We start from the raw sequence: 26993 nt of genomic DNA on the forward strand, positions 1-26993 counted from the left end.
ACAACTCGCAAGAATCCATAAATGACTTCTAACAATTTTGTTGTAAGATTTGTGACTAATTGTTTATGATTTATTTACTGATTATTACGAGTGCTTACGTGTTGCTACTATTTGTAACGGTTAGTTTACGATTTGTTTACGGATTATGTACGAATTATAACGAGTAGTAACGTGTTTCTTACGATTTCATTCGGGTCGTGTAACGATGGCTATACGGATTTTTATGAGTTATTACGGGCTCGTAATGTGTATTTACGGGTACTTGACGAATAGATACGTATACTTTACGTATTCTTACGTATTGTTTACGATTTAAGGAAAGGTAAATAAGCTCGTAAATACTCGTAACAAACCTGTTTTCGTAACAACACATAAACAGGTCGTAATTAACACATAAAAGCTTTGATGAAAAGTAACATTCATTAGTATACTCGTATCTATCCGTCAAAAGCTAGTGCAATGCCCGTAATTTGCTCGTAGTTATTCATGACAACTCGTAGCAAATCGTGGAATTTTGCCGTAAATACATCGTAATAGCTCGTAATAATCCATAATAAACCGTAAATGGCTCGTAATAACACATAATAACTATTGATTCGGTCGTTAAAATGGCCAAATCGTAAGGATCCGTGAATTTGCTCGATCCGTAATGACTCGTAAAAAAAACCCCGTGTATGTGAAGGGAGCATAATTGAAGAACTTGTCACTTTTTAATATCCTATTTTAGAAGAGGAAAATTCACCACTTTTTTATGCGGGTGAAGAAATGATATAAGAGGTATAAAAAACATTATGTGATTAAGATTCTATGGAAGCTTACAAAATACCTGTAATGCTGTTTATCAGAAGCTGTCGGATGAGGAAGAGGACGAACGGACGAACACCCACAGTCCTATATAATATACCGTCTGCTTAAAAAAACGGATATATAAAAACATATATTAATAATGTTACTCTACATTGTTAACGAATAAACCGTTGAAGTTACTATTAATGAACGTGTCGTGACTCTGTGTCTCATGTGTTTGGTTCAAAGTATTCTATGCGATTTTATCATTAGAATTTTATTATATTTTAAGCATGCCAGTCAGCCATTCCTTGTAGCCCCGTCATCTCACGATGTGATAGTCCCTTGATCCTTTAATTCCTCAAGTACTGAAGCGCGACATAATTTTTATTAGATCAGGGGCATTTAAAGGATCGAATTTTAATTAGATTGTGATAGTCCTATTCATAACTAAATGAACTAAATGTTAAATTCATTTCCTTCTACCTACTACTTGAAGAATATTTTGCTGATTTGTTACATTTTTGTACAATTGTAAAATTTTGCACTCTTTATCGACTCTACTCAATATATAATTTGGTTGACCGTTATGGAATATCTGTTATGTAGATGATATTAGATAATTATGTTCTTTATGTCGTAACTGCAATCCCGTTCTCTTTTCCCGAATGTGACCTACCGAATTAGACTTCTTACCTTCATTTGTGACATTTTTACCTATTGTGTCTGTTTGTTTTGTTCACGCATCATTATCAATATTATTAAATTTGATGCGACTGTCGTACAAGTGAGAGGTTTAGCGCTATAAAACCAGGTTCAATCCACCATTTTCTACATTTGAAAATGCCTGTTTCAAGCCAGGAATATGACGGTTGTTGTCCATTCGTTTGATGTGTTTTGTCATTTGATTTTGCCATGTGATTAGGGACTTTCCGATTGAATTTTCCTCGTAGTTCGGTATTTTTGTGATTTTACTTTTTTCCACCAGTTGTATCCATCAAATGATCCACCTAATCAATTTCGTTCTTGTCTGGAATATAATATATTATATGAAATATTTGTTGCTGGACGCCTAAAAATATAGACGTACGAGACAGAAACTTTTTTTATAACCTGTCCTGTAAATTAGATTTCGCAACAATTTCGCCTGTCGCTTATTCGTCCCCAGAAAGCCCTCAAAAAGCCAAAAGACGTTAGAGAAATCTCTGACTAGCCGGGTCGGAAATAGGATGTTAAATCCACTGTCACGTATAGGGAGAGTGGCATGCTTTCTGTGCGTTATGGCTCTCCTCTTTTGCCATTATACTCTCTGAAAGGACATTGACTGGCCCGTTACAAGGCTTGATTTGTGCCCCTAGATATCTTAGATACATTTTCATGTTCTTGTGTCAAACAAAAGAGGCACGGACAAGTTCTTTTGAAATTATTTCACATTTTTGCCCAGTAACCCCGTCATTTTATCCTAATTTTATCTCAAATATTAATTTAGCTCTTGCAAAATATTGTGAAATTCTTGTTAATTTGAAAAATTCTGATTGACACTTCATATTAAAAAAAATTAAGAATATCTTTGCCGCCATAAATACAATTTTCTTTAAAGCTTGTTTCTGTAAAACACAAACCTATGTGAAGTTTTTTCAAAATTTTGATTTATCATTTTTAGAATGAAAATAACGTGATTCATAAAAGGCCTTTTGAATTTTGAATTTCAGCATCAATCAAAACGGCAGTGGCATATATTGTAATCAATAGTGTGTATATTTCAGTTAGAATTATAAACTTTGTTTTTATGTATTCAACTAGAGTCTGGGGTAATTGGGCGTAAAGAGGCGTTCATATAGGCATCCTAGAAAAAAAAGAAGAAAGAAAAGGCACTTGTTGCATACAAGAAACTATGTTGCATCTACTACTTATACTAACGACGTTCGGGTGACATTTCAGAAATTTAAGGAAGTTGGAACTGAAAGATGATAAATAATTAGTGCATTCCGTGCAATATAGTATTTTGATACTAACAAATTCTAAGCAACAAAAAAAATACTACACTTTTATACACCTTAATCGTTATTTTTTTTTGTTTCGTTTTGAAGCAGCATCCCGTGTCAACCAACACACCGTATTTGACGTTCTACACGATGAGTTAGCAGAAACTGAAACTAAGCTCGAAGTACTTAATCTGTTGATATGAAATCATGCTACCCTTACACTAATGTTGGCTGTTCTTCGTTTAATAGAGATTTCCAATAAAATGACATTTCTCGACATAACCAACCTATCTGAGCGTATCTCGGCCTATTTCATTGAAGCATGACGGAGGGGAGCATAGACTGTATGATAACTTTGCTCATTGAATACATATATTTTGTTGGAATATATGTTAATAAAAAATTAACCCAATCTGCTATTCTAAATCTTTACATATTTTGTTTTTAAATTCTGGATGATTTTATTGACAACAACCTTTTAAGTAAATAATTAATTGAGTTATACCTGTTATCAAATGCACCGATAATGTTTTGGTCACTTCACCTGACCCATATATTTATTTCTTAAAACTACTAAAATCAAAACTAAGTTTGAAAAAATACAAATAATGAAATCTGAAGCGAGATGCGAGATGATGTTATCATTTTTGATTTATAAGTTATAAAGTTAAAACAGGGGTTTCAAACACGTTAGAATGTAAAAGGTGTACACGATTACTTCTTTTTTTTTGCATAGTTCTATAATTTATTACAAGAATCTTTAGTCAGAGACAGAAATTCAGTTCACTGATGTATCTATCCGATAGTACTTTGTCATCTTTCCGTAGACTTTTATAATATTGAATGCATTAGGCTGAATCTTCAAGAAAAAAATTAATACACTCTTCTAAATCAGTTAATTTTGTTTACTCAAATGCATGGATTCTAGGACGAGTTTGTATGTGTAATTTAACGTCATTATAGGATCATTAAAGTAGCGGTTTTTATGTTTATGGCCAACGTATTTATGATAGCAAGGGGATATCATATTTTCGAGTCGGTTCGTCCGTCCGTTCATCCGTCCCGTTCCAAATTTTAAAATTTTGAAATTATATACTAAATAATGGTTTTACCCGGATTAAGTGGTTTTCTAAACTTGGAGATGTGATAATGGGATGGGGCACGGTGTCTAATGCCCACATGTTCATGTTTCAAATGTTTTGAATATACATGTACATGTATGTGTATTCACAACCGCCGCGGTGGACTTGTGGTAGCGTGCTCGCCTCGAATGCGGGAGGTCTTTGATTCGATCATCGACTGGTTCAAATCAAAGATTGGCAGCCTCTCTACTAAGCACGCGATATCTAGGAGTAAGAGCAAAGATTGGTTGGTCCGGAGTCAGACTAATGTTTCTGGGTACGGTGACATGTCTTCCTTCGGACTGTTACCTTGTGAACTCACACGTGAAACAAAGGGATCAGCATGTTGGTCTTATACAAAGTCGGGTTCATATTTATCTTCTCGTCCTGAAAATGTATATTCAAACTGCAAATGAAAATACTTTAGACTTAGAAATTAAATAGAGGCAGTAGTTTTTATCTCAATTTTCAAGAGACAAATTCTGACAAGCACTGATTTCGACATATCTGAACTTGTCAGGTAAACATCCGTCTAATACTTCTTTTTTCCACAAAAATATTTAAATAAATAGATAAAGAAAGAAGAAAGAACATCGGATAACGAAACAATAAGATTTAAAATATAGAATGATGGAGCGTTCATCTGCAAAGTATAGTGAAAAATAAGGTGTCATTTTCAAAACCATTAAAGATAACTCAACTCGATCTTATAATATGTAAGGAATACATGTTTATATGTGATCTTATGTCGGTGAAAATTAAGCGGGAATCTGGAGAACCACGTGATAAATAGAAAAATACCTTATTTCTTTCATTTTTCATCACGTAAAAATTATTTGATATGGACGAACATTCTAGTATATGATTTTAATATTCTTGGAACATTTAGTTAAAACTTGAGCGACGTATTCAACCAAATTAAATGGTTGGCAATAATCAGTCCCATTATGTCCGTAGGTCGAGTTACGTACGTATGTCATTTTATTGGATTTCTCTAGTGTTTCACACATAATATTATACGCAGCTTAGAAGGACATGATCTTATGCATTGACATTGAAAAACTGCATAACAAGTAAGTATCACGAGTGTATTTACAAATTTGGTTAACTGCTCATTTCAACGAAATAATATTTTAACAACGTTATTTGCTGGAAATCTGCTCATCTGTAACCGTTCAGAAAATGCGAAATATCCTGATTATAGGGTCATGTTTAAACAATGACATTATTTTAAAAACGTAAGGCTAAGATAAACATTTGCGATAAAATATATCTCAACATGTTAACATAATTTTTGGATGATTATAAGTCTTTGTATGTTCACCCTTTGTTTATCTAAGATTCATATTATTCGCGAGAAAGTTTGAATACTTTACAATGGAAGGAAACTTTATATCTGAGTAGGCTAGATTCTCTGAATCTTTTCGAAATGCGACGCGAAGTGAATTATATACCTTTAATAGGTATGTGCCAGACACATATTTTGCTATTCCATTTAGAATATATTTCTCCTCGATCATCTGTATTTGGTCCTCGGACACAGTGCAGTTGACCTCTATAGTGCATATGAATTATAATCTGATACTGTTCTACTAACGTTTGTTAATGCCATCTCAAATCCTCTTGACCCTTTTATGATCATGAATTGTGCAAGCTTAGAATAATTTTATCTTTGATTAGTTCAATTATTGGCAGCAGACCGTACCCTAGATTCAATAGCAAATGACAATTATTTAAAATTCAAATAAGATAATTCATTAAAATGTATATATTATATATTAATAAGGAGATGTGATTTAATTGCCTATTTGACAACTATCCACCAAAGTTCAAATGAAATGAATGTAAGCAATCATAGGCAACCATACGGCCTTAACAATGAGAAAAACCCATACCGTATAGTCGGCTATAAAAGGCCCCGACATGATAAATATTAAACAATTCAATTGAGAAAATAACGGCATAATTTATATCTTGATTATTTAATATTTCATTCAATGATAACACATGAAAACAAAGAAAAAACAACAACACAGTTTTGTGGCATTATTACACCAAAGTTTGAATTGTTTAATGAATTAGCGTAGGAAGTCAAATTTGGCAGCAATGCTTTTTCCCGTATGCTTAACAATGGCTCTTACTTCCAGTTCCGTCTTGCCAAAAATCATTTTAACACCAACATCCCGACTAACGCCTAGTTTGTGATCAGGAAGTACGACAGAAATTTTTCCGTGAGGACTACAACCCCTTTCGTCTGTGTATCTCGGACTTTTGTTTGTTGAAGTCCAAACATCAATACCCATGGATTTCTGATCAGAAGCAACAGGTGAATAGATTTGTTCTTCAATCTCCTCATCTATTCTTACAGATTGTCCGATTTCTACGTGCTTACTAAATCGACCTCTGCACAAAACATCACCATCATCATCAGTGAATTTTTTATCTTCCGGGTCAACCCCTTCATCAAAATGACTGTTAGTTGCTATGCCGTATGTTACTTTACACACCCTGGTTGAGATAACCTTCGGTTCAAACCCAAACTGGACTGCTCCTTTAAGTACTGCTAGACCTGCCTCTGGTGGAATGATAACGGTTTTGGATGGAAATGCTTTCTTGACTGCATCTTGTAGAACAAGTGATTCAGAAAATCCACCGACCATCAGAACGATGTCGGTCCCCTTTACTTTTGGGTCATCAAAAATCTTCTGAAGATGTGACACAATGTAGGCACATGGTTCTGCAAACAGGTCTGTAGCAGTGTTGGATGCCAGACGCAGTTTGTCTCTCTCTAGTTTTGCTAAATTGGTACTTTGAAGTTCCCTCCCCGACACCTTCATGTGGGCGTCTTTTAGGGACACAGGCACTCGTATAGTGAGTTTACCTTTCTGGTCGGATTTAATGGTTCTTTTCTTTATCTCAAATTCACGTTGTAAATCTAAGTGACCACCTTTATCCTCTTCTCGAAATTTTTGCAACGCTGGCTTTCCTGCAAATTCTTCCAAAAACTTTTCGAAGGCCAGGTCGACTTTTGTACCACCCCAGTCGCCACCATTGGCCATATACAGCTGTTTAATGGACTCATCCCACTGAACCTCTTGTACTGTTATATCTATGGTTCCACCTGACAGAAAACAAATGTTAAGATTTGTACACATAAGTTATCTACAAAATGAATATATTAAATACGTGTAGTTAACTTTTTATACGACTGAGAAACTATATGACAACTGTACTTTTCCCGGATACTTTACCGTATGTTTTACACTTTAATTTATCGGCTCAAAATTTATCGAAATGACATTAACGATACCAATTTTACTGCATGAGATGCGCATTTTCCGAATAAATGTCTTCAGTATTGATCAATGCCTAAATATATGAAAAAACCGAAACTTAGACAAAAAATGAATTAACAACTGATCAAACCAAAAACGGACCTAAATTATAGCCAAATCCGGACAGATATCCAATTCTTAGTTGATCTCAGATAAATTATCAATTAACTTCAAGCACCCACAAATACTGACGCGTCATTTCTTCGGTGCTAACATGATTTATAACATACATTTCTACAATTCTCCGTTGATAAAGAAAATTTTTTTTTAAGAAACTCGGGTTTTAACTCCCTCAGGCAAAGTTGCCCGTAGATTACGAATTTTGTTATTCTTTTTATGGTCCATTTAATTATAGAAGGTTTAACTTGTCTACATGTTTTTACCTTTCTGACTTTCAAATGTTTGGATTGTAGCGTTCCTGATGATGGTAAAGCCAGAAAAGTTCTTCGGATGCAAAAAAAATTATAAAGTGTTATTTCCATTTGCTAACAAAATTCAGCATTCTTCAAGTTAAATGTTTACTAACAGTGTTTTAAGGTTTTGTAAATTTATTAATGATAAAAAGAGGCGACAAAAATGTTTAAATTAAAATAAGGAGTTATGGTATGATTGCCAATGAGACTATCCGCCAGAGACCAAATGAAGAAGTTGATAGCAACTATTTGTTAGCGTACGTTCCTCAACAACAAGCAATACCCCTACCACATATAGCAAGCTATCAAAGGCCCGGAACAAAAAAATCAATTCAAAAGAGAATAATAAGAACCTCATTTATGTACAAGGCAAATTAAATATGATATACAGCAACAAACGACAACCAATGAATTACAGGCAGCTCCTGACATGGTATAGGCACATACAAAATGTGGCAGGGTTAAACATGTTTGTCCCTTCCCCCCAAAAAAATAATCTGAACTTGAGAGAGTGTTTCAGTACACTATTAGAACAAACTATAAAACTCCGTTCAAAAATGCTTGACTCATCAGATCGACAAAAAGCAAACAAAATAATAAAAAAAAGCAACGAAAAGACTTAAGACACAAAGCCTAAGATTTGAGAGTACATGTACATTTACTTAAATCTAGTTCAAAGCCAATCACAACTCATAAAAGAATGATGTGTCCAAAAGTAAAATATCAACCAGTACACAACCAATGAATAAGTGTAAAGAAGTCATAAGCAGTCAGAGAAAACACGATCTTGTGCAATGACAAAATATAAATATCGACAGAATGTAGGACCGTTAATTTCATTTTATCTAGCAAAACGGATACAAAAACTCACCTCCTGCATCTAAAATAAGGTATTTTGATCCTGGTGACAGTGCATCTATTGTAGATTGTCCATTTGTTACCGTAAGTTCGTTAGGAATATATTTACAGTATACTGAAGCAGCTTCAGGTTCCAATGCTAAAATCAATTGTCTGTTGCGTATACCACCCTGAAATCATTATTAGGAGAATAGAAGTGAAATTAATATCACGTTACTCATTGGTTGATCCGGGGGGGAGGGTCCGGAGGGTTGGAACCCCCCTTTCATTTTTTCGATTTTTTTATTTTACCTCATTTCATACTTAAAAATGAAGATGTATGGATAATGCAAATGGTACAATTTCAAAAGACTTAGAAGTTATAGAATAACCCCAAAAAGGAGCTGTGATTCTTTTTTCCTTCTATGATTTCTCCATCCAATATGAATATAATTGTAGGTTATATTTAAGGTGTACAAAACACCTATGGGAGTAAACTCTTTCAAAATAAGCTGAACGTTTTAATCACAAAAATAGTAAAGAGAAATCAAGCTTCTCAACGATCAACATTAGTGTTTGTCGAAAAAAATGAAAACAGCACGTTATAAATTTTATTCGTCTGAAGCGCTTTTCTGGATTTATCTTCACCAGGAACGCTCAATGCCGAATATTTGAAAGCCGATGATGTATAAAACCGAAACAGTTGAAGAGCTTTATGACAAAAAATAGCCAAATCCATCTAAGGTAAACTTTGCCTGAGGGAGTTGAAACCTTAGTTTCTTTATATTTTTCAAAACTTATAAACGGACAATTTTAGAAAAGGTTTGTTATAAATCATGTCAGTACCGAAGTACTGACTACTGACTGAGCTGATGATACCCTCGTGGACTGATAGTCCACCAGCAAAGGTATCAACCCAGTGCTGTAAAAAATGAAAACATTATAAATTTTATTCGTCCGAAGCGCTTTTCTAGATTTACCTTCACCGGTAACACTCAAAGCCGAATATTTGAAAGGCAAGGATGTATAAGAACCAAAACAGTTGAAGAGCTATACGACCAAAAAGGACCTAAAAAGTAGAAAAATTCATCTAACATGTCTAAGGTCAGCTATGCCTGAGGGAAATTATTCCTGCAAATTGTGTTGTTCAAATTTCTTGAAAATTTTATATTTTTGTCAACAGGTTGAAGTAAATATTTTGTTAAAATTTGAGAAGAATTAAACGGGCCAAATCTACTTTAGTTAAAGTGTTGGGGTACCCCTCTCAAACAAATACAGTTGTGAATTGTCTTGTATTCGTGTACTGTATTGTACTGTTGTACTGTCTGTATTCAGATTTTTTTCTCTGAAATACTTACAATGGTGTATATGGAAATTTATGTATTTGTGGTAATGATAATAGAGGTTAAAAGAAGTGTGAGGGTATATATTAGGTGTATAAGACAGCAACCCAACGAAAAAAATAACAGAAAGACATCTAGGTAGATTTTTTTGGGGTTATCGTATACGCCTCTAAAGAAATAAATACCAACTCCAGCAATGTTGATAATAAAGAGAAGTGGGCATAATATACTAGGTATTTTTGTTGTTTTACTTTATACTAACAACTGTAAGACGGGAATAAAAAAATAAATATTGTACAAAGGTTAAAAACATTCTGACTAAATATACAACGGATGCTTTTCGTATTCGGAATAATAAACCTTAAGTCAAGTTGGCTAATAAAACGCATTTCATAATCATTACAAATGTAATATTTGGCATTGGACTGTAAATTGTTGAAAAGTGAATTGGGAATCAATTGTCAGTATCGTTTTAACTCAAATTTCAAAACTTATCACAAGAAAGGGAATTTGGCTGTCCTTCTTCTACAATTTTGATATTCTGCACAGTAATTTATGTAAACATACATAACATGTTTACATAAAATTCAAATATTTAAAAAAAATGATTGTTTTAACCCTGAAAAACAATAGAAGTCGTGTGATTCAATCATCACACCATCTCTTAAAGCCTTAGATGTAAATATTTTTGATAACATCGGACCAATGAAACTTCCGAACAAATGTGTCACATTCCTTTATTTTATGTTTCTTAAAATTATCCACAACAAAAGCTATATTATCCTAAAATTTGTAAAAAAAAATAGCATAAATTACGATTGTATTCAAAACTCCGTAACCCATCAATGTTCTGTGGACCCTTACTTAACCAACTGATTGTATCACTAAAAGAGAGGCGAGGGATACCAAAGGGACATTCAAACTCATAAGTCGAAAATAAACTGACAACGACATGGCTAAAAAAAGAAAAAGACCAACAAACAAACAACAGTACACAAAACACAACATAAAAAACCAAAGACTAAGCAACACGTATTTCATCAAAACAGGTGCTCCGGAAGGGTTAGCAGATCCTGCTCCACGTGTAGCACCCGTCGTGTTGCTCATGTTAGTATAAACCCGATGATTAGTCTAATTCAGTAGGTCACATTCGGGGAAAAAGGTACGGGATTGTAGTTACGACAATTTGAACATATTCGTTGTCATCTTCGAAACGGATATTCCACAACGGTCAACCATCTCGTGATGGCGTCCGTAAAATTAGTAAACAATGATCTACCTGCACAGCAGACTCTCGCATGAACTGTTTAGCCGCATCACTCCAAATAGCTGGAACTGTCAACACCCATTGGATCTCATCTGGTTGAAATGCTATTTGCAGATCTTTCTTGGCCAGTTCATCCATCATATGATGTTTAAGAAACTTTATACTTTCTGCAAACACTTTCATGGCTGACATAGGTTTTCCTTGGTCGTCTTTAATTCTAAGATCCCGTGGCATTTCCTGCAGTTATACATAATACAATGTAGTAACAAAAAATGTTATATAGTCATTTTTCAGGAGATTATTTAAGCTTCCTCTCGTCATACAAAACGTGCTTCGGTCAACGCTTTTAATCCCCAAAAAAATTACAAAAAGAAGATACAAGTAACTAATCTCACTGTACTGAAATATGTCATTTGCTACTACAAAAATGTATAAACGTGCGTTTTTAATTCCCGGCATTTGATTAAACACACAAATATAAAATGTGGAGATGTGATACATGTATGCATATGACTGCCAGTGAGACAACTATGCACCAGAGACCAGGTGACGTAGATGTTAGCAACTATAGCTCACCGTACGGTGTCTAACAATATCAATTCTTTCTTTCATATACAATATATTATTTACGAAATTTTAGTTTTACGTATGATATAAAATTCGTTTAAAGAGCATGCATGATTGATTCTTGTATAGAATGTGATAGTTAACTTTGATAGGGCCGAAACCATATGTACCTTCGTTGCTGCCGTATGCAGAGAAATCTGTTATTTTTCGGCGAGTTCAAGATATGGCATACACACTTGATTGATTTACCCAGTAAAATAAATTCGGTGACACTCTGTATTTTTTTAAACAGAATTTTAACCATATGCATCTGCGGTAATATGAAAGTAAAATAAATGTATTGAATTATTTTTTAGTCCAGTCCCCTTTGTTTTGTTGCGATTGTTCTCAAAACAAATAGAAAATCCGAGAATTAGCTTTTTCATGTACTTCTTATCTTATGTCACTTCAAAGAATGCACCAAGTCTTTTTTTTGTAACGGGAAATTTACCTGCGGCCCGGTTTTATACAAATCCATTTTGAATCTCCGAAAGTAGTGCCATCCTTTATGTTTATCTTCTTGGGCAAGTTCAGTATATTTGTCCTCAGCATCTTTTCCAAAGGCGACAAAGTTTTCAGCAGAATCAAATAAAATGCAGGTTGGGGTTTTTAAAGACATTCCAGTTTGAGATCCTGTAGCCCAGGTATGAGTTGATATAGATAATGGGTTATTTTTGTAGTCACTTCTTGTAGCAAACGCATAACCAGAAAATGTAGTACCAAAGTCAAAGGCTACCACTAACATAGGAGTTTTCTCCTCCTCGGCACAAGCCATGTTGATAGTTTGCTATAATCTGAAATTATATAAAACACTTGACGTAGATTTTAGAGTAACCATTGTCTATTAAATGAAATGGCCGATTGTAAGATTAATATCATGTTTGTTCTTCACTGTTTCGAACGCATTATACTGTTATGGCAAATGAGTCCGTATACACAAATACACACACAATAACCATCGATAACTCCGTGGTTATACAAGGCTAACGCCATAATTAATATATACTTCGTCTCAAAATTAGCCCAACAATGTTAGATCTGTTATTTTTTTTTGTCTTCCCACAGCGAGATTCGAACCCCTGCTGCTGTGACATTCAAGATTTCAAAACAAGAATAATACCCCGTTCACGCTATGCCTTTTTAATCTGGGTTCGACCCGAATAAGTTAATCCGGGTTAAATTTAGGTAGTGCGAACACCTTAACCCGGGGCGAATCCGGATTAAAATTACCCCTCGTTTTAGGTGGGGTTAATGTGGGGCGAACCCGGATTTATTACCTCACCCTCTATATGTGAACGTAAAGTGGAGTTAATGTGAGGTTGTTGCTATGGTGACACATGATGTTTGCTTACGTCATTCAAAAATTACAAACGTCAGATCATGGGCGAAACACCAGAATCAGCTGAAAGCGACAAAAATTGCGGTCTAACGTGGAACAAAAAGAAGAGAATTCAAGAATTTGGCTATATATCTTGGGCGAGAAAGCAATACCCGTGTAAAGAGGGGTATCCAAATTGGCTATTTTGGAAGTTTTTGATATTTTTAACATGTTCAAACGGATAATTATTTCATTATGCATGATAGTCAAATTAATTCAAATTGCACCTTTTTTGACAGTTTTTGTCACCTTCGTTATAGGCGACTGACAATTTTCAAAAAGACGCTTAGTTAACGACTTTAATGCACCCACCTAACATACGGCTAAATTATATATCATTCGAAAGCTTATTACCTGTACTTTCATTTTTGCCCGGTCGTCAATAATTCGTACGGTGCAATTTTCGTTAAATCAAGGTCAAAGGTCTAAACTGAGCATTCCAAATGTTTGCTATAATTACACAAAATGCATTTTCAGGTACTTGTATGGCATTTTATTCCCTAAAACTGATCTAAACCTTATAAAACAAATTACCATGATTTCAAATCAAGTGCAAACTTAAATGTTGATTGCGCTATATTAACAAAAAATTGCATTTCTTGAAAAAACTTCCAAAAATGATAAAATTGCAATAAAATCTAAATGTTTTCTGAAATTTGAATATTTGTATGTCAAAAATAGAATAGATTTATTGTTTATGGACCGAGGGAATTTTTTCATCATTTTAAACTGCAATTAATATGATGTAGGTCCAGATGCAGCCTTCTAATGAAACTTTTGTAGTTGCCCCCAAAAACACCATCTGCAAATCGGGATCATTTAGCTTTTTTTTTTTTTGCTAAATAATATTGCTAATATCGGCAGATAATGATCAACCATATTTAAAAAAAGGTTATGGAAGAACTTTAAGGAACAAAAGAAGACATGTTACGAAGATTATGCTCGTTCAATGTTCGAAAGAAAACTGTCTGTACCATGCGCTTTTCAATGTCAAATCCGGCAAATTCCTTTTAATGTTAACCTATTATAATATACTTTGTTAGTTGTTTTATTAAATATGACTGAAAATCAATAATTCAGATTAATTAAGATTGAATAACTTTTATGAACAACTGTAATCACCATACTGGTTTATGTATTGTTCACACGATTCGGTATAGTGTTTTAAGAAGATTTGTTAGTCCGTCTTACTTTTTCGCCATGGTCAAGCTGTCATCTGTTTTCTTCTACCATGGTTTGAGACTGCCTCCATATTATTTTATCCCTTCTTTCAATCAAAGAAATGAAAACCATAAATTTCATAGCTGAGCGAAAAAAGACAACAGAACTTAAACTCAGATATTGATGCAAAAAATAAGTTAGTAAAACAACATAAATTACCGAACTCCAAGTGAAATTTCAAAACAGAAAGTCTCTTATCACATATCAAAACCAAAAGCTGAAACACACCAAACGATTGGAAAACAGTTGTGATAAACCTCGTAGTTCTCTCTCCATCTCTATCTATCTTTATATGATATAGCGGAAATGTAGGAATCATCTTGTCCTTACGTCCTTTTTTCATTTGTTCTTTCCATTCACATATCCATATGTTAGTCTCAAAATTGTAATGAGCAATATTCCTTCGACATTGCTTGGCAGAATTATTGAAGTTCAAAGTGCACATATGGAGGTTATACGTGAAGGGATTTGTTTCATAATAGACATATTTTAATAGCGCTAAAAACAGTAATCTCTTTAAATTTACCAGAACATACCTGCTTTCAAGCTATCTCATTAAGTTAACCCTAATCTTATTAAAATGTAGTTCTCTGATTTCGTTATTCTCATACGATATATGAGCAGGCGAGTCGTGATTGATCTTAGTTTTAGTCAGATTGTTTTAACCCATGTTTTTAACACTTATACATAACATTTTGTACGGTTTTTTTCATGTCAACTTATATCACTTATTATTGTTGTGCGATCTTCGCACCATTAGAAACTTGAACCAAAAAATATGAAAATAAAGTGAGAAAATCGCAAAAAGTCGCTGTCAGATCAATAACAGAGGGCTCAGTGCACAATAAATATCCACGAACATAATTTAAGATCAGATGACATAAAACAATTAAAAAACTGGATAAATTCAACCACATTTTTTTCATTTCTCACAATTGTATAGATATTTTAGAATAAAATAACTTCATTTCAACCATATGTATTCTTAATATACATGTACTATCTTTAATATGCCAATGATCAACCAATGCTTAATAGATGATCTACTAAAATAGCTGAAGTAAACATCAACATTAACACTGCTGTGTTTGTTTAGAGGTTGCCTACTTTTACAAAAGGTGATCAATGCTGATTGGTATATTTGTGTTGTGACACATGCACAGTAACTTCGTGCTTGATACTAATAGCTATAACTAATGTATTGTTGTTGGGGATTGCCAGTTTTCCTTCCGAAGGTCGGTGGTTCCTTGGGCATTCCATGGACCTAAACCAATTAAAACTGATCGCCGCAAAATACTTTAGAAGCCAAAAGTGCTAAACCGAAAATTGCGTCAAACACCAACAATCAATCAATCATCTTTATATTAAAATGTATTTATATGTCAACTATTCAGGGAGTAAATTTGATTAATGGAAATGTATGTATTGTTATTGCGAATTGCTAGATTTCCCAATTCAAAAATTAATGTAAGCAAATATGATTGCGATGGTCTCAATTTATTTACAAGAAATTACTTAAATGGATAGGATTAAATATATTGGCCAGGCATGAAGAACATTTCAGTGGCTAGCTTATAATAGTTTTCACTTCCTCATTCAATGCAAGATGCAGTATAAGCAACCAAGAAAACATACAAATATTGAAATATTGAATTATCAAAGTTTCGCTCCCAATCTTTTCCCTAAATGCACGAATTTTCTGTGTATTCTATCCTTTAACATTTTTGCACTTTTAAAATTTGTGTTTTTCAATATAATATCGACTACATACAAATTGTTTTAACAAAGAACAGCTAAAAAAGCTATGTTCTTGCAGATGGTGGTATTTTGGGCAACTGCATGGTTGTTATAATTGGCTGTTTAATTAACAAGAAGCGTAATTACAGTAATTTAATGATGTCAAAAACATCCTTAGCACTAAATAAAATATGTTATTTGGTTTTATGGTGAATACCAGTTGAATCACAGACATAAAATTTGATTTTCATGCATTTTTGTCATTTTCAATGGAATTTCTGGAAAATAGCGCTATTTATTAAAAATCCGACATTAATATTTCAAAGTGCTTTTGATAAGCTACTATTAACATCTGTTCTAACAGATTTCCATATGTCCATACAAAATATCATTATTCAGAAGACAGAATATGCAAAAAAATGCTGACTTCTTGTAAAGTTAGAAGTTGTCCGTCCTTTACCTTTCGTTGTGATTTAACAGAAACTGCACCATACGAATTTTTGACGGCCAAGCAAAAAAGGTAGTGCAGATGATGTGCTTTCGAATGGTATATGATTTAGCCGTATGTTAGGTGGGTGCATTAAAAATATAATTTTATGGTTAATGTCACTTGTCTATTAATTTAAGAAACAGACAAAACTCCTTCCTGTGTTCATTTCGTAGATGTATTCCGGGCTAATTTACTACAAAAATTCACAAAATAATTTTAAACACATACTGAATCATGGGAAAAATGGGTTTGAACTGACTTTCAAACGATCAAATATTTCTAAATTGCACACCTGCTTAAAGTTTAAACATACGAAAAATCGACTTACTGATATTTAGTTTTAATTTCTTCACATTCTTAGAATATTTTGACAATAGTCCATGCTTTTTGTCCTTTTCTGTAAGAAATGGATGCCTGTGACATATTTTGAGTGCTCATTTTAAAAGTTGACTTTTTGTGGATGTAATTAGCGGTTTTCAGTAAATTTTTCTTTTCACTGGACCTGTTGACTTAATGTGAACTTTTTGTGAAGAATAAAGTGCATTCAGCTAAATTAAAAGATGTGTATATTACAAATGATGAAAACACGATTTTTTAAAAGTATTTCCATTTCATTTTTGCAAAATGGGTACTCGGTGTAATAGAGATTTCCAATAAAATGACATACGTACCTAACTTGACGTACGCACGTAACGGGACCGGTTATTGCTAACCTATTAATTTTGTTAAATGCGTCACTTAAGTTTTAACTAAGTATTCCTAAACTATTAAACACATTCATGATAAATTTTATCAATATCAAGTATTTCTAAGATGATGAAAAACGAAAGAAATCATGATTTTTATATATCACGTGATTATTGAAATTCCCGCCAAAACTTTACTGTCATAAGACCACGTATATACGCGTATCTTTACCTATCATACAATTGATTTGAGTCGTCTATCATGGTTTTGACCATGACTTTGTTTTTCGATATGCTTTGCAAATGAACCTTTTATTATTTAATATTTGACATGCTTTTAATTTTTCGTTATCAGATTGGTGTCCTTTTTTCCTTTCGTCTCTTAATGTTTTATGATATTTAATTTCCGTGGGTATTTATAATTAGATAGAGATTTTTCTAGCAATTTCAGAAATATCGAATTCAAAGTGTTAGTCAGAATTTGTCTCTGTTAAAGTTGATAACTGGGATTGCATCATACTTTATTAAGGATCATTTCTAACGTTCTCTTCTTCTGCAGTTAATCTTGTTTTTTTTTACAATCTCCATTTTTTTCCCAGGGAAAACGTTCGACAAAGGGATGTGTATATTTAAAAAGATACTTATACAGGTCTTGTACTTCTTTAAATTTTAATAGTTGACATACACTTTTCTTTCAAATGAAAGTCAACATTAAAAAAAAGAATTTTGTAATTAATAATGATATATGTAAATAAATGTGTACACCAATTCGTTATATAGATTGTAATTTGGAAGCCACGGTGTACTTGATTAGCAATTGATGACTAATCTGCATATAATCATTGACCGCTGTGGATAGTAAACTATCAATTTATATTACATAGTAATTGGCTAAAAAAATGTCCTGTCCCCAAGTATCTCTAAAAGTGGACGAGAATGCCAATTTATATACTTGTTACATTTTTAAGACAACTATAATGCCACTTCAGACTTTACAGTAATTTTTTTTAATGTATTTTTAATCAGTAAGGCTTGATATTGTCATAGTTGTTTTTTTATTAAGACAACTCTTACTAATCCAATAGGAAGTGGATTCTAAAACTATCACACATTGATTGAGTTAAGCAAAACATTTTAGTTTCAATTTTTGTCTCGCCTTAGAGGTATATATTTATATATAAAAGTTAAACTGTGGTTCACTTGTTGACGTTGGTTCATATCTGTTATATTTGTTTTCCGTAAATTGTTTTGTTTTAAATCAGGCTGGTAGTTTTCTCAATTGAATTGTTTCATATTTTTCAAGTTGGTTCCTTTTATAGTCGACTATACGGTATGGATTTTTCTCATTGATGAAGGCCGTACGGTTGCCTATCATTGCTTACATCCACTTCATGTCTTATTGGCAATCATACCGTGTATCTCCTTATTTTTTTTATTTTTTTTTTTAACTAAATACGTTTTATATTCTCAGGTAATTTAACATGTACGAATTAGCTTTCAGTACCTGTGGGTACTTTAAGATCGGTACTCTTTGTCTTTCATTATAAAAATGTAATTGTTTGGGCTTTTTTCAATATTGATTAGTTGAGCTGTTTTCAACTGAATTTTACAGGGTTTTTTCTTCTTATATTGTGCTGTTACACCATAGTGTTGAGCGCTGGTAAACGCGTTTAATCAGGCCAAATTCTATATTGGCTTTCCCAAGTCAGGAGCCTTCAATTCAGTGGATGTCGTTGGTTACTTTCTGTCATTTTTGGGTTAATTTTACTCTTGTAAAAATGTTTATTTTCGTTTGAACTGTTTACATTTTTCAAAGTCAATGCCTTATATACTATAATATCTGATAATACGGTATGAGTATTTGCTTATTGTTGACGACAGCACGAGCCACTGTAGTCGTAATTCACGCCATTTGGACTCTGTTTGATAGTTGGGCGCTCCAAACGGATCCAGGTATATACATGTCGGAGTGTAAGGAATAAATCGAAAAAAAAAAAGAATACATGCTAAGCATACTAATGCTTTTGAAGAGAAAATTGAAAATATTTATTGAACCGGGACAGACTGGCGGACGGACAGACAGAGTGATTGCAATATGAGTGCAGGTACAATATTTTATCAGTGTATGTATCTTAGATAAGTCTGGATGAAAACGGGGTAATGTTTACTTGCTAAAATTTTTTATACTATTTAGAATAATAATTGCATGCCTACTGGATATTAATACAATAGCAAGTCACAAGGATAATGGAAGCTGTGAAACACCAATTTACAATAAAAACTAAAATTTTTTTAATACAAAGAAACAAGGAGAAAAACCAAACAAATTATGCAACAAAACAAGTGTTGCTAGAATAGTAATATATGCGCATAAATCATAAATATATAAACAGGTTTTTATTAAATATGGGATTGACTGGTAGTAGGTTAGCCTCGATTACGGGTTCAATAATTTTGTTGGACACCCTGATCGAATGATTTTAAGACTGGATTTTTCGGCTTCACCACCAAGCATGATGCATTCACGAGTAAGAGCGCTAGCAGGTGTTGGTTTAATCGAAGAAAGACAAGTGTGTCTTTGTATCGGGTACGCTAATTTACCTAGAATATAAAAATGCGACTGTAAGTGTTGGTCATGTACAAAAAGGTAGAATCATTTATCATTATCATTTCAGCATCCTTAATATATATGTAATATTTGTCGCTGGATATAAGAAATTCATCAGTATCATCATCATTATAAGTATTATAGCTTGAGGCTAAATATTCGTCGTATTTATTATAGCTTGTAAGTATCATAGCTTGAGGCTAAATTCTTATCTGTTATTTTAGCCAATTTATGTCGAGAACTTATTTTACGCATGCATCTCTTTTCTACATAGTTTTTATAAATGTCCAAGTTAAAGCTAATAGAGATCATAATAGTATGTTTATCAAATGATCATGTCTACTCACAATTAAAACAGTTAGAAAGGGATTGACTCGTCCGACTAAAACGAAGCTCAAAAACAGCAATTACTAGTATATTCCAAATAAACTCCATGTACCGATCTTAGAGTATTCACAGCTACTGAACACTATCTTAAAAACAACTATAACTAATAAATACAGAATAATTATCCTGTCTAGAATATTAATCAATTATTTCGTACTGTTACTCCACTGTATTAGGTAAGTGGGCCCGTTAACATGTATAACCCCGCCACATTATGTATGGATGTGACTGTCCCAAGTAAGGAGCCTGTAATTCAGTGGTTATCGTTTGTTGCAGTGCTTTCGTCCATTTTTTGTACATTAATTAGGCCGTTAGTTTTATAGTTATTGTTGTTTTACATTTGTCATTTTGTGGCCTCTTATAGCTGACTATTCGGTATGGGCTTTGCTCATTGTTGAAGGTCGTACGGTGGCCTATAGTTGTTAATTTCTCTGTCATTTGGTCTCTTGTGAAGAGTTGTCGAAATGGCAATCATACTACATCTTTTTTTTTACATATCACAAATTAAGTAAAAAAGTACATAAACACTCTAGAAAAGCAAGACCTTGTGTCATTTCAAAAGCACAGAGTGTCTGTAGGACCATTAGTGTTCATAACTGTATAGCAAATTATATGTAGTTTCTATAAAATGTAATGATACTTTATCAATAAAAGATACATGATTATTTGTTAGTGGAATTATACATAGCTAAATAAATGAATATTTATATTAAAAGAAACATCAGAAACGAGAATATGTGTCCATTAGATTACACGCCAGTATCACATTTCCGTGTTAAGTGAGCTCTAAATCCAGGAAAAAATCCAATTCAGTTTGTAGTCTTAAACTTTTAAATCTCGTGCGAGATGTCTAAATTAATGTTCAAACATTGTTGTTTTTAAAACGTATTTATCAAAGTCAATCGACAATCATTTATTTTTTTTTGGTGCCATACAATTTGTGATTATGGCCAGATCCAAGATATTTGAAAAAGGGCGTAGTTCCCGATAATTGAATTTATACTGCCGAGCGGAGCAAGGCGAAAAAAATTAGACGATTTTATACTAAACATTTGTATAGATAACGTGGAAAACGTGAGATTTTCAAAATTATTTGGGCTCGAAAGGGAGGAGTACGCCCTCTACCCCTGTATCTGCGAATGCACGTTTAGGTATACATTGACAAAACCCTCGTCCCATGCACTATTTTAGTTGAAGACTATAAAATACTATTTGATAAATGTATCAATGATATAAATTTCTGTCAAATTATCTTGAATTAAATTATAGAATTTTTTTTTTAAAGTTAGTCGCGTATACCTTTTACATTCGGGTGTGTTGGAATCTACTTTTTAAACGTTAAAACTTATAAAAACAAAAAAAGAGATAAACTTCTCGCTTCGGATTTCATTATTTTAATATTTTCATGCTAAATTTTTATTTGGTAGTTTTTAAAATTCACATTTTGAGAAGAACTGAAATATGGGTCAAGTGAAATGACAAGAAATGATGGGTGTATTTGATGCAAGTTGATAGCTTAAGTATTCCATTAAAATATGTTTGTCAATAAAATCATTCAAAATTTAATAACAAAATATTTAAAGATTAAAAAAAGTAGTTGGGATTGATTTTTACATTAAGTCTATATCAGCAAAAAATGCGTGTTCAAAAAGCAAAAAGTGCATGCAGTGTATGCTCCCCTCCGTCATGCTTCAATGCAATAGGACGAAATACGAGTTAGGTCGATTATATCGAGTAAAGTCATTTTATTGGAAATCTCTAATATGGGTACTGTCACGTTATTCTAAAACATGAAAGCAAGCGGCCAGGAGTGCGGAAAATAATTTTATACTTTGAAATGATACAACTGTGATGCAAAGAATGTAAATAAGTACATTGAAAATATGCAGATTACAGTTTTGGCGCATTCATGTCTATTTTCGTTGAAAGGGAAAATGTCAAAGTGAGTTAATTTTTATTAAGTGTGAACTAGGGTAATTAATTCGGGTTAACTATTCCGGGTTCGACCCGGAGCAGATTTCATAGTGTGAACACGTTATAAGTCTTCATTTTACATCGAGTAACTGGTTCTGATAAAGGATATTTAATAAATTGTTATCTGAAATATGTATTCAATTTTGTAAATACTATTCAATTTTCTTGATAACTTATATTTTGGTGATATCGTAGAATATAAAGATATACTAGTAATTATATATATGTGAATTAATTTCATTCATTTTGATGTAGATAAGACCAGTTCTGAAGGAAATCAAACGTAAATTATCGTTACAGTTCTCTTCGCAATATTATTCGTAGTTGCCTTTGTGTATGACAGACCATTGATCCTTTTTGGTTTTTATATCTAAATTTTTTATTGATTACATGTAGGAGTCAAATTTATGTCCAGCCTCAAATCTATTACCGTTGGTATATTCAAATCTTTGCCCTTTTTATCAGGCTGGCTTTCAATGTGACGCCAAGAAACTCAAAGCTATGCCCTTTGGTTTCGACTTAAAAACTTTTAAACAATTTGGACATCAAGGCTTCGTTGCAATTGAGTATTTGATTAGGATCATAAAAAGCGTATGGACAGTGCGGAAATCTCACAAAGTTGATTTCAGATCATTTAGTTCTTCCCTTTTCCTCGGGGCCATTTACCTCTTACTTAATGGTATATCAGTTACAATACTTATCTTTATAGACTATCCAATGACTAAAATGTCCATGTATATATATATATATATATTACTTTTCGCGTTTTACTGGTGGACTTCTGTACCGCAAACCTATAAACATTACTGACTGAGCAAACTTTACTGTCCTATCGATACTCAGCTAGTAAAATATATGGCCAAGTAAAACATTTGGAGCTAGATATACAAAGTACGCAAAAAAAATAAAAAACCCAAAAAAACAGGTGACTATCGTGTCTATATTGAGAGAATAAAATGTATTTTCCGATAGAATATGGATAAGTTAAAAATGACACATATTTGCGGGTGGACATATATTTGACTATTACGTGTGTATTATCATTGTTACCAGACGTAACTTTGTTCCGTCCAGTTGAACTCTAAATTAGCTGTTGTATGGTCTCAATGTTTTCTTGTCGCAGAGGTCTTTTATTTACCGCATATTAAGTTATAAAACGCCCCGATATGACAAATGTAAACAATCTAAACGAGAAATCTAATGACCTGATTTATGTACAAAATAATAATAAAATAATAAACGACGAAAAAACAAATCTGATATACAGCAACAAACTACAACCACTGAATTATAGGCTTCTGACTTGGGACAGGCATATACAGAATATGGCGGGGTTAAACATGTTTGCTGGCGCCAAACCTAGGGGGCCCTTTCCATAACCTAGCAGAATGGTGCATACCCAAAACTGTGAGTGTGAACTTTTACATTTATGGCATACAATATGTCCCTTACAATTTGAACAAAAAATAGTATATTTCCCTCAATTGATATGCATTTTGTAAATTGATTAAAACGAGTACACTAAGCTGAAAATGACATGTGGCATGTAGACTGTTTAACGTTGAAGAACTATAACGGATTTAAGTGTATTACAAATCTTATAAAATAGTATTTTATAAATTTATTCGCAACTGTTCTTGACTACGACGATTTAGAGCTTGAGATACTGGAAACAACTATTGCAGTTCCGTATGTTAACATGTAGATGTCCTCTGTTTTTGTATATCATATACCTCTAATGTCCACAATGAATTGTCAATCATATATTTGTTTACACCCGTCGTGTATATGTAACTGGATTGATAGACTACGTACACTACATTTGTGTGGGTTCGAAGGCCTAAATATATAAAATAATGTAAAGAAATCTTATTACAGAAGTTTAAAAAACGACTCGTGTACTCTGTGTATTGATTGATACTTGTTTGGGAGGATAACATGATTTATTACCGAATTGGACTTATCATCGGGTTTGTACTTACATTAGCAACATGACGGGTGTCACATGTCGAGCAAGATCTGGAAGATTAACCCGGTTTTTGATGGGTTTCTCAATCTTCAATTCTATAAACAACTTAGTAGACGGTAATTTGTCTTTTGGTCGTTTTTCTTTTTTTGCCATGGCATTGTCAGTTCATTTTCAACTTATGAGTTTAAATATTCCTTTGGTTTCTTCCGCCTCTCTTTTATTTGTTAATTAGTTATTGGCATTGAAATAAATTTCATTAACTGCGAGTACTCTTAGAATTGTAATTTGTGGTGTCTTTGTCTTTATTTTTTTATTTTTTATGTGTGTGTGTGTGTTTCGAGCCAATCTGTTGAGTCAAGTTATTTCAAACTGATTTTAACAGTGTGTTACCAATGTGCCAGGTAAGGAGAGAATTGAGAACGCTCGCAAACAAAGTTCAAATAAAGTGGATGTACGCAATTATAGACAACCGTACGGCCTTCAACAATGAGAAAACCCATACCGTATAGTCGGCTATAAAAGGGCTCGACATGAAAAATATGATACAATTCAATTGAGAAAACTAACGGCCTAATTTATATTAAAACAATTAACAAAAACAAATATGACAGACATGAACCGAAGACAACCACTGAACTACAGGCTTCTGACTTGGGACAGGCACATAAATAATGTGGCGGGATTAAACAAGATTGTGAGCGCTAAACCCTCCCCTAACCTGGGACAGTGGTGTAACAGCACAACATAAGAACAAACTATTAAAAATCAGCTGAAAAAGGCTCAACTCATCAGATCGATACAAAGCAGCAATCATAAACACAGACCGGACGTGGCAGGGTATTTATCCACCCCTCACCCATAACAACAAAAAGGACACTAAGTACAGATCTGAGAGTACTCGCACTTACTGACAGCTAGTTCAAAGCAAATAACAATTAATAAAAAAAATCATGTATCTAAGACTAAAATATCAATCAGTACACATCCAACATCCAGTGGATTTAGTGTAAAGACGTCATTAACAGTCAGAGAAAAATATGACCTTGTGCAATGCAAAAATAAAGATATCGACAGATTGTAGTACCGTTAAAGTGCATATGTGTATAACAAAACTATTTAGTATGATTTTAATTTACTGATAAAAAAATCAAAATTTATACCAATAAAAACAATATTTAAAGATCTAATTACAGTGTTGAATTGGTTACCTTTCAGAATAAGTTTATTTAAAGGATTGATAAGTTTACCCGGGTCGTATATAAATTGCCGGGCTCGGTAAACAACATCACCGTTAAATTTAGGATGTGCTATTCCGTCTGAAATAAGTTTTTTACAGGTACAGCCAAACTTGCAAACCAAATCTTGAATGTAGTTGAATGTATAATTTCATTCTTAAGGACTTCCGTGTAGTATTTACGTCATACCACCACCACATTGTTGGCTGCTTTGTCGGCCGGTACGAACACAAAACGCTTTGCGAGTACTTGAATTTTGTTTTTAATCCTAGAAATGGGCGTCTTACTTATTCTTTTATAGTTGCTTACATTATTTGGACTCTGGTAATTAGTTGTCTCATTAGCAATCATACCAAATCTCCTTAATTTATATCATATATATCAATAGTAATAAAGAAAAACAAAGAACACTTAAACAAGGCTTTGTATGTAAATTAATAAAAGCTTACCTAGTTCCGTCAAATGCGAAGCTTAATTTAATACCAGGAAGGAAAATTAACATATTGATGTTAAATTATATTGTACTTGAACGATCAATAAAAGATTAAAAATAACTTTTAAATATCTTATTCTATTGTGTCTACAATATAACACCATACACGTTAAAAACCAGGATTGTTTCAACGTTAGTAATAAGCAGAATAAAAAATATCGAATACGCGATGCACACAATATTGAAGCAAAAGTTATTTTGTTTGTTTCTTTTTAACATGTTCAATCATAGTTGAAACAACCGTATTGTTCTGTAAAGATTTTAAAGATGTAAATCACGGGTTGGAGATTGTTCTACTAGAAACGCGTAGCTTTTGTATCGTGTAACAAATATATTACATACATTTGAACTTGAGATTATTAAACGATTTTTTGTCTTATCAATTATAACGGTTTACAATTTTGCAAAAACACTCTGTAGAGAAACATATAGAACAGGGTTGTTTTTAGCATGATATACATGACTTTAAATTATTTTTTCAGTTATTTAGTATGCCTCCTGTGTTTGGGCATAGATGTATAAACCAATACATCTATGGTTTGAGGTTTGGTATATTTTGATAACCAATTTTAATACGAATTTATTATATTTTATATAGTTGTGATAATTATCTGTCATCAAAACAGCAGTAATTCAGCTTATTTTAGAGAAATTATCAGTTCCTAATAAGTTGCTGGATAAAAAGATATTACTTACTGCATATATATGTAGGACTCAAATCTATGGTGGGTTCCAGATCTATGGCAAATTCCTGCAAATTCCTAATCTATGGTAAATATGATGTAACAAACGCCAAACAAATCACAAATCTATGACAGTTTTTTGTTTTCTCCAAATCTATGGCAGATTTGGATATTACGTAATTATCCGTCACAATTTTAACGTCATGTCACGTCGAAGCTGTCGCTGACAACGACGGTGTTGTTATACAGAAGGAAAAGAAAAAGATAGAAAAGCAAGTTTGCAAGGATCCTAATCAATAAATAAAGTGTGTTTGTTTCTACCCTTGTTTTCTTATTCTCGTGTTGCTGGTGTTGCCCTCGCCCTTAATTGTACGAGCTTTTACTGTGCATTTTGGTTTGCCTTTTGCTGTTTTGTTATTTTTTGTATCCCTATGGTCTC

At 33.0% G+C, this 26993-nt stretch overlaps 1 protein-coding gene across 2 annotated transcripts; it reads right to left on the reverse strand.

The window, feature by feature from the left end:
• Window positions 1-5858: 5858 nt before the first annotated feature.
• LOC127714872 (heat shock 70 kDa protein 12B-like) lies at window positions 5859-25883 on the reverse strand. 2 transcript variants are annotated; one of them, XM_052220906.1, is made up of 5 exons: window positions 25828-25883; window positions 12145-12487; window positions 11100-11324; window positions 8512-8668; window positions 5859-7013 (listed from the first exon to the last, which is right to left on the reverse strand). In XM_052220906.1, exons 2-5 carry the CDS (start codon window positions 12466-12468, stop codon window positions 5971-5973), a joined length of 1749 nt encoding a protein of 582 aa, XP_052076866.1. In that variant the 5' UTR covers window positions 12469-12487; window positions 25828-25883; the 3' UTR covers window positions 5859-5970. The 2 variants fall into 2 exon arrangements, with proteins under 2 accessions (XP_052076866.1, XP_052076867.1); XM_052220907.1 differs by lacking the exon at window positions 25828-25883 and adding an exon at window positions 14263-14365.
• Window positions 25884-26993: the final 1110 nt, after the last annotated feature.

Source organism: Mytilus californianus, unplaced genomic scaffold (assembly GCF_021869535.1).
Source record: "Mytilus californianus isolate M0D057914Y unplaced genomic scaffold, xbMytCali1.0.p SCAF_9, whole genome shotgun sequence".
In the NCBI taxonomy this organism is placed as follows: domain Eukaryota; kingdom Metazoa; phylum Mollusca; class Bivalvia; order Mytilida; family Mytilidae; genus Mytilus; species Mytilus californianus.